This window comes from Thermobia domestica, chromosome 1, assembly GCF_964235325.1.
Source record: "Thermobia domestica chromosome 1, izTheDome1.hap1.1, whole genome shotgun sequence".
Classification (NCBI taxonomy): Eukaryota; Metazoa; Arthropoda; class Insecta; order Zygentoma; family Lepismatidae; genus Thermobia; species Thermobia domestica.
The window spans coordinates 366790549-366799719 of NC_137454.1; the positions used below are offsets into that span (position 1 = coordinate 366790549).

At 33.4% G+C, this 9171-nt stretch overlaps 1 protein-coding gene across 1 annotated transcript; it reads right to left on the bottom strand.

Annotated features, from left to right (window-relative positions):
- Positions 1–2952: 2952 nt before the first annotated feature.
- LOC145668245 (uncharacterized protein F54H12.2-like) lies at positions 2953–5772 on the bottom strand. Its single transcript, XM_081735929.1, has 2 exons — positions 3848–5772; positions 2953–3174 (listed from the first exon to the last, which is right to left on the bottom strand). The coding sequence occupies exon 1, from the start codon at positions 4630–4632 to the stop codon at positions 3850–3852; it is 783 nt and encodes a 260-aa protein (XP_081592055.1). The 5' UTR covers positions 4633–5772; the 3' UTR covers positions 2953–3174; positions 3848–3849.
- Between the last annotated feature and the right edge of the window lie 3399 nt (positions 5773–9171).

Sequence of the window (9171 nt, forward strand, 5' to 3'; positions counted from 1 at the left end):
GTTGCATAAACGTTATGGAATGTCACAAGTTTTGAAAGATACAGTATGGCAAAGTCACCGTTAGCTATGAATATGTTAACGGATTGGCTCTACCTAACGAACTGGGCCAAGGTAATAGCTCTAATTGTCTATTGCATAATAATAATAATAATAATAATAATAATAATAATAATAATAATAATAATAATAATAATAATAATAATAATAAATTTGTTTTCGTTCAAGAGCTATCGTACAACGTATCAAGGGAATAACGGTGACTGACTAGTACAGCGTTTCTTAACCTTTTTCTCTTTGGGGCACACCAAAGTACGTTTCAAACTTTCGCGACATCCCTGCGTGATTTTTTTTTCCTAGATGCAAAAACAAAACAAACATAAAAAGACATACATTTTTAAATTAAGGAAGGACTATGAGGTACAAATCTCCCAAGCAAATTATGTAAGACTCTTGAATAGAAACATACATGATTGACATAGAAGAAACTTATGACTCTTAAGCAGGAATATGAGTAGAGATGCGCACGAGACGAGTCGAGAGTAGATATGAGGCACTATGGCTGAAATTTGATCCCTCCCGTTCTTAGAATTCGGTATCATTTCCTGGAATTGGTAGGCAAGTTTCGACAAGCCTTTAGTTGCTATGGTCATAGCCTTTTACGGCTACCACAGAAGCCCGTGGGAAAATTTTGGTTTATTTGACCCCCCGTCAACCCCTCCTCCTCTTTAGTTGCTATGTTCATAGCCTTTTACGGTTACCACAGAAGCCCGTGGGAAAATGTTGATTTGCTGTTGCTATGCTCATAGTCTTGGACGCCTACCAGATGTAAAAACAAGATAAAACATGCCTTTTTCGTGTTCTTGTCGTTTATTGGCTAATAATTTGAATCCCCAAACCCCTCACCCCTCCTGCGAAGAGCGTAAGCGGAACGTATGTGCTTGTGTAGATCATTCTGTTAGCAGCTGTTGCAAAGGAAGAAACGTCAAAAATTTTAAAGATGTCATCGTCAATGAGTTTATTAGATAAACTTAATAAGCCATCAATGGTACCCTTTACAAAAATGCGAGATTTGGAGATTGGAGTACCATTTCGTATTGTAAACTGTGAGATAATTACAACGGTATATGGTAGGAAGGCCTGTGTGACATTTGAAGGAGGTGAAAAAGTGATTTTACCTGGACGTTGTACTGAAAAATTGGAAGCAGATAATGGTGCATTATTAACGTATTTACAAAGTGGAAATGTCTGTTTAATATATAAAGGAATGAAGATTAATGTATCTGGACGTAACATGCACGATCTTGAATTTACTGAACTGGTTTACTCATCGTAAGTGTATGGTGCCATGTACAAACAAGATGAAACATGAATTTTCCTCTTCGCCCCTCCTCTTCATGCATGCGCAGTCATCTGTATGCATAGTGTCGTTATTCTGTACTGACCAGCGACTGGAGTAACATGTCTTTGAGTGCTTGTACGTCAACTATGGATATCAAAAAAGAGTATTTGTTAAATGTTGAATATGGACTTAATTCAATGAAAACCAAATTAATTTGCATTGGACTGGATAGTGATACATTTGAACCAGTGATTCGTGTTGGCAAAGGACTTGTGTTTGGAGTGGAGTTAAATTTGGCAGAGTGGGAGAAACTTGTACATTTAACCCCATTTGTTACGGACTATTTAAATTCTCAAGTGGAAATTACATTTATAAAATCTCTTGGTCGAAAAAACGAACTGATGGTACGAAAACTAATGGGTGAAAAATTAGTGATGTTAGAGAAGAAAGGAACACTTCATGCTCCTCGAAACACTGTGTACTTATCTTCAAGTGATTGGCTTTATTTCTTGGAAATATTACCGTGTATTGAACATGCTGTGAAAAACAGTAAAGTTTGTAGTGTTGTGCTACGTGAATATTTTGACTTGTGTACAGATACTATTCGTAATCATGTACAATTACAGTGTCTTACATGCAGAGGACTTGCCGGAATCCATACCTGTGTAGATGAACAGAGTATTATTAATGGTATGAACATCAGTTTTCCAAGTGTCTCTCTTGATAAGAACAGTGATGTGAACATTGATGGTGAACGATTAAAATTGGAAATGAAAGTATTTTGCAAACAAAAACTCATAGACTCAATTATGGCTGATTTATTTGATAGTGTATCGACACAGCCATGATGGGGGGAAACCGAAACTCAACCTTCGGAGGGTATCAATGAAGTGAACGACTCTTCATAAAGAAGGAGAAATTGATTTGTTTTTTTTCATGTATGCTAAAGAACGTAATATTAAATGTAATAAAAATATATATATAGTGGAAAGTGAAATGTTTTATTTGTGTGTGTGTGTTTTGTGTTCGTTTCATACACCTCAATATGTTAGGATTTTAAAATTTTTTATAAGAAAAAAATCCTAACATATTTTTTCCTCGTATATTATAAGTGATACGTATAATAATAATAATAATAATCATAATGAATTCAAATTCTTGAAATGAATGTTAAAATAAAAATTAGTATTTGAAATTATTATTATTATACAACTTTGTCTTAAGTATGATAAGACTTTTTTTAATTTTTAAAAAAGGAACTCAAATAATTAATATTAAAATTTTAAAAAACAAAAGTCCTATCATAATAATAATAATAATATTGAATTCACATACTTGATTTAATTTACGAAAGAATAACTGATTAAGTATTTGAATTCATTATTATTATTATGTAGTTATATGATTACATCATTGAATTAAAAATCAGTTTTAGAATCTTTTTTTTTTAATTCACTATGAAATTCTTTAATTCAATGACTTAAAAATATGTTTTATGATATGTGTATTTAATTACATAACTGATCATAAAACATATTTATTTATTAGGAAACGGAGAAAATAAGAAATAAAACATTTGTTTTCAAAGAGAAAAAATAATACAAAGTGTTTATTGTTGATGAAACTATTTACACAATTAAAACGACGGTAAGTATAGTACATTTTAAAAGAACGTTAGATTTTGTTTCCACTGTCCATGTGTTGATAACTTCACAACTGCCATATACTGTTCACTGATGATACTACTGCTGTTGATGTTGGTGATGAAACGTAGATACAAGTCAATCTGAACATTGAAGATGATGTCCATACACACGATGACGATCTTTTACTCTCTGAAATGAAAAAAATTGAAAAAATAAACTTAAAATTTATTTTATCTATAATCATGAACAAATAATAATACATACAAACACATTATAATAAAGAAGAAGAAGAAATGGCTACCTGCAATAATATGAAAAGAAAGTAATCAAAACAAACGAAGAAGAAGAAGAATGAAGACATGATTACCTGTAAAAGTAAATACAGCAAACGACGATCATTTTTTTCTGGAGTTGATGAGAAAGTGTAATGAAATTCATTTAAGGACTTTCCTTTAGCTTTGAAGCATAGGAAAAGATATGAATAATGCCCACATAAGGATGATTTTACACTTTGAATTTGTTTATTATTAAATGTATAAGAAGTGGAATTTCTACGTAGAAATTGAATATGATGCATTACATATGGAGGAAATCCAAATGTATCGAAGTAGTGGGCACGGCCATCAGTATGAATATATACGGAAATCCAGTGTGTGCCAAGTTTGTTCGAGGGATCTGTATTTATGATGATAGCTGCAGGTAGTGGAACATGTGCTGGTAATTCATTGGCTGCATATACGCCAACGAAATGATTGTGAAATAAAGAATTTGTTTGCAAAGCATTTAATAAATCTAGTGTAGAGGACATCATGTATAAAAATGCAGACATGTACATATATGATATGATATTTAAATAACGTACCTTTAAAAATCCATGATGATGTTCCTCTGATGATCCACTTCTAAGAGAGATTGGAATTCTCCATACACAATGCAGGAGATAGGTGCTGGTAGAGGCTTCGTAAAATGAACTTCCAGACGAACACACCCATGACGTATAAGATTCCAATGCTGCACAGCGCTGGCTTCTCCATCTTGAGTAATGTCGAAAACAAAGATAGTGTATCCTTGAGGAAAGTCAAGGCGAGGAATATTGTTGCCATGATTGGAAAAGTGAATGCCTGATCCACAGAATAAGGTATGATATGAGGAAACATAGAGGTTGTTTTCGAAAATTGGTTGTAATGGTTTTGAAGGTACAGGTTTTCCATCAATGTATAGAGAGAAGAAATTGATGTCAAAATGCTTGAAATGAAATGGATTTGAAGTTATTGTTCCTGTATAGGCATCATTTTGTGTAAACGCCACAATCACTCGAGTTGGTAATACTCCCATAAATAAATTATCAATTGTTTTTGATTGAAGATCCTTTGGAATGACGAATGACTTCATTTGCACTCTTGTGAGAGGATATTTGGCTGTTGTTGATTGTAGAAGCTTGTTATGTGCTAGTTTTATTGTAGGACTAACATTAATCTTTTTAATATGTAAAGCAGCGTCTAAAATGTTCACTTTAGCTTCAACAGACGCATCACTAGCGATGAGACAAAAGTTTGGCTTTGCAGGAATTAACTTGAGACGTAATTCTACTCCTTGGATTAAAAATTTATCTTGATTAAAAATATCACAATGAAGATGTCCAAGCATGTCGAATTTTGCACTTTTTTTGTTAATTCATAACGTTGTTGAAATCCTTTATTACCACTAGATGTTGCATCCATATGTCCAGCAGTATCTTGAAACCAGAATGCACATTGAAGATGAGTATTTTTAGCAGAATCATCATAATTTAACAGTTTTTCAATGTATGATCGATATGGATGATTATGAGATGGAAATGAAATCAGTTTGTTATTTAAATACACTTCCACTTCACTGAACATAGAATTTAAAAAGTCATTAATAGGAGCCACAGCTTTATCACTTTCACCAAATGCCGATCCATCAGGCTTAACGATTTGAGCTTCGATGTAAAGAAGAGTATGTGGTAGATCTATGTATTCATCACTTGTTCCTGGGATGACAAACTCTATAGGAGCATTATCAGCTAGTGAACTGATTGGTTTGTATGTAACAACATGATTATCCAATATACTGGTTTGCGTTGGTTTTGTAGAAAAAATATCTAGTTCACTTTTTACACACTCACAGGATTGATGATGTAAGAAAGCCATAATGGTGATGATTTAATCAAAGATATCGTGTGATAACTTCCTCTTCTTATAAGACTGATTTTTCTTTGTTTTCTGTGTACGTTTCCTCTTGCCCTTCTTCTTCTTCTTGCGCTTGATGATGTGTAATGGTGAAGGGTTAAAGATGGAATGATGTGTAATTCTTCTTTTCCTTCGTTGATATCCAGATCCTAGCATAGATTTCAGTTTATTTTTTGCTTTGTCTTGCAAGACGGATCTCGCTTCACCCATTCGTTGATGAAAGGATTCGTTAATAGGTTGATTGTCGATGATGACATCAGTAATAACGTTTGCTCCAGATTTTAATAATTCCTTTCCTACTGTTTTAGCTCCTTGTTTTACTAGTGGCATGACAGAACGAAATAATCCTCCAAGGAAACTTCCAATACCATGTCCAACTTGATAAGGGGAACCAACATAAACGTTTCCAGTTCCAGAAAGAGCTTGTTTTTGATAATATTGTAAATATGGATTATTCATATTTGTCGATGTTGACGCACTGGTCGAAAATGTAGTTTAACGCATACAGTTCCGAAAGTGAATGCCAATGGAGAGCCTGTACTATCTCTTATATCTATTTTGATGTGTTCAAAATGCATCTTCTCTATAGGCACATAATGTGGAGGATTAAAAATTTCTATAACACTACTTCCAAATGTATGATTCACAGGATTCATATTTGTGATACGTAATAATGGTGCTACTGTATCTCCAACAAATACAGATTGAATTATATCACAATACACATACATTGTAGATGGAAGTCCTAAACGTAAATTTGGAATGCTTTGACCTTGTTGCATATCCTTTAAATCAACGCTTGGATCAAACCCCAACATCGCACTAACACTTGGTGATAATGCAACGTCTACATCTATGTCTTTATGAAGACGTCGTATAAAACAGGTATTACTCTCACGAGTATAAGAAATATGTAAATTTGTGAATCTGTTGTACGTATTTATTATCTTTATCAATTCTGATATGTCAGTGTAATAACGTACAGGAATAGTTATAAATTTCCATTCATCACTTTTTGCAGGTTTGTAAAAAATTTTATTATTTTCGTCATTAATATTTAATATTGAATGAGGATAATGAATTTCAACAATAGCCACTTCCCACTTTTCATGGAATTCCATTCTTTGATGAAGTTTCGTAGTGTATGATGTTAAGGTGTTGTCAGGAAAATATTCCATAGAACTATTACTGGGAAGCGTAACGTAAAAATCTCCATCAGGTTCCATTGTACTTCTCGATCTTCTTTACGGATGATGCAGGTATCCAGGAATCGAAAGAAGAAGGATATCCTTTCCAATGAACAAGATATTCTTTTCTGCTGCCTTTTCTTCTTGTACGTATGATTTTATCTATGTAAAATGTCTTTGATAACGTCACAGGTTGTAATTCCTCTTTGTAAAATAATCCATCCAGTGGTTCCTTGTTTAAATCTTCAATTTCATAAACATATATGTTGTTTGTTGCAGTAACCATCTTCTTATACAATGTATAGGAATTTTCTTCTTTGTAGCTATCCACAATTTTTTAACAGTTGAAAACGAGGCAGGATGTGAAGGGTTGTAGTAAATCTTGCTTAACTGTTTGTTTACGGTTTCCACCTTGACCATACTGGACGTTTACAGGCACGTTTCCTTTTCCTTATAGGAGATATTACTTTTTCCTTTTCTTCTTCTTCTTCTTCTGCTTCTTCGTCGTCTTCTGGAAACGATTTCAGAGGTATTTTTTCCCTTGACGATGATGCTGTTGGTGATGCTTTAGTTCGTCGTAAAATATATGACAAACGTTTTGGATTTCCAATAAGTTCTTGAGGTGTGTTATTAGAAGATAAATAATTACAAAATTTCTCCCATCCCGGTGGATTTGTGTGTTTCCGGGGTCGCGACACATCAGAAATTAAATCTACAATGTGAGATCCTTCTAGTTTATCACCTCTGATGTAAACAGTTCCTTTATTATCCCACGTGATATTATCATCATGTTTCATTCTATGTAGTAGTAATTCAGCTCTTTTACGAAACATTTTGGGTATGGATAATAATATTTCTTCTTCTACTTCAGGCTTCTCTGATTTAGTTGACGTAATTGAAAGTGTCACAGGTTCTTCTTGTTTTCGTATTAAATGTAAATATTTTTGAAGAATATTGTTATACTGATTCCACTTTTCTTCATCACTAAGCGATGATAACTGTAAAATCTCTTGCATTTCTTGATCCAAATTAGATTCACGTTTCTCCAGGGCTGATGATGATGATGATGTTGGTGTTTGTATACGATTCAGAACTTCAGGTGGAACTAAAATCATCTTCTTTGCGTGTTCCATTGTACTAACGGAATAGTAAACTTGATAATGCACCAGTTAAAATAGGAGCTAATAATGCCGGTAGGAATCCACCCTGCTGCTGTACTAATAAATGCTTCTTCTTCTTTTGGATGGAGTTTCCTTTCTTCACAAGATATCGAAGCGTCCTCTTGTATCGCTTTAATCTTGCTTTCTGTGTCTTTGTAAGAGGTACATTCCCTTTTAATACATTATAACAACATTCACAAATACTTCGAATCACTGAAGAGTCTGCATTGGCCAATATAGCTTTACGTAATTTAGGATTTGCTTTGCTCAGCGTACGAAGAAGATCTCCGTGTTTTACTCTTGGAGACATATTGTCAGAATGAAGAAACACAGTTTAAAACAAACATTATAAACACATCTTCTTCTTCTATTTCGATGGAACATAAACGTAATGATAAATATCATCAGGAAAAATATTTGTTTGAAAACGAAGTTCATCTGACGTATCCTGTTTTAAATCAATAAAGAAATATCCATATGGTAACTTTGTTGCGTCGTTGAAACTTTCTTGAAGAAATTTTGGATTCTCAGGAGTTAATTGATAACTTAAATGTTTAATTTGTGATTTATCTCTTGGATTTTTAAATAATACGAGATAAGAACAATTTAAGCTCATATCTCTGCTTCCTTTTCCCTGATGAAATATGTTTTGTGTAATAAATAGTACACTAAGATTTCTATGATGAGAACCCTTTGTAAAGAAATCAACTATATTGCGGTTCACTTCACACATTTGATCATCAATAATAATAAGATGTGGTCCAGTTTCAGGTAAAAAGTCTTTTGTTCGAGGTAATCCTTCAATAAATTGTACTTTTGTCGAAATTTCTCTGTATGCATTTTGCCATTCTGCATAGTACCAATAAATATGACGAAACGATGTATTAACCACACGTGATAAATTGGACAGGAATCGTATTACAAAGGAAGTTTTTCCACATCCACTTGGTCCGGCAACAATACATGAAAAGGGATGTTTCCACGTCGTGTCCATGTTAAAGAATATGATCATTCTTTCCTTATACGTATATTTATAAAGGCCTTATTACATTTCTCTTCTTCTTTTGTTGGAAGTAGTGTAGCCATATGGAAGAGTATCATATGAATTTGGAATTCTACGTCGTTTAATATAATTTATCTTATAAATTTTTGTTTCGGGCATGCTGACGATAGTATGGTCTTTCCTGCGGCAAATTTTTTTCTCATTGGTAATTTTTACTTCCGTGGGACGAGATTCTTCCTCTTCTTCTTCTTCTGCATCCTCTTCATTATCTACTATCATTTTCTTCATTACATCAAAATTTAGGTGTTTTGAAGATTCATAGTTTAATGAAAAGCCCCGTATCTTGCATACTTGAAACTCCTTCTTCGTGCTGGGATCAAAAATACGTAAGCTGTAATTCTTCGGGCCCGCCGATACATATTCTGAAATATAGGCTTCTTTACCATATTCGAGGACTTCATTTGTTAAATCGCCTAAAAAGTCACCAGTTGGAATTGTACTTTCACCAGGTTTTTGCGTATAAATGACGGAATCAGTATCAAAATATAATACTCTTTCTTGTAGCTGATCTAAATATTTGTACAATTCTAATCTTGCTTGTGCTGTTGTGTATGCGGCTATGA

Bases quoted from the DNA above. Each gene is read 5' to 3' on its own strand.
- LOC145668245 (XM_081735929.1), bottom strand. From the start codon at position 4,632: ATGCTTGGACATCTTCATTGTGATATTTTTAATCAAGATAAATTTTTA.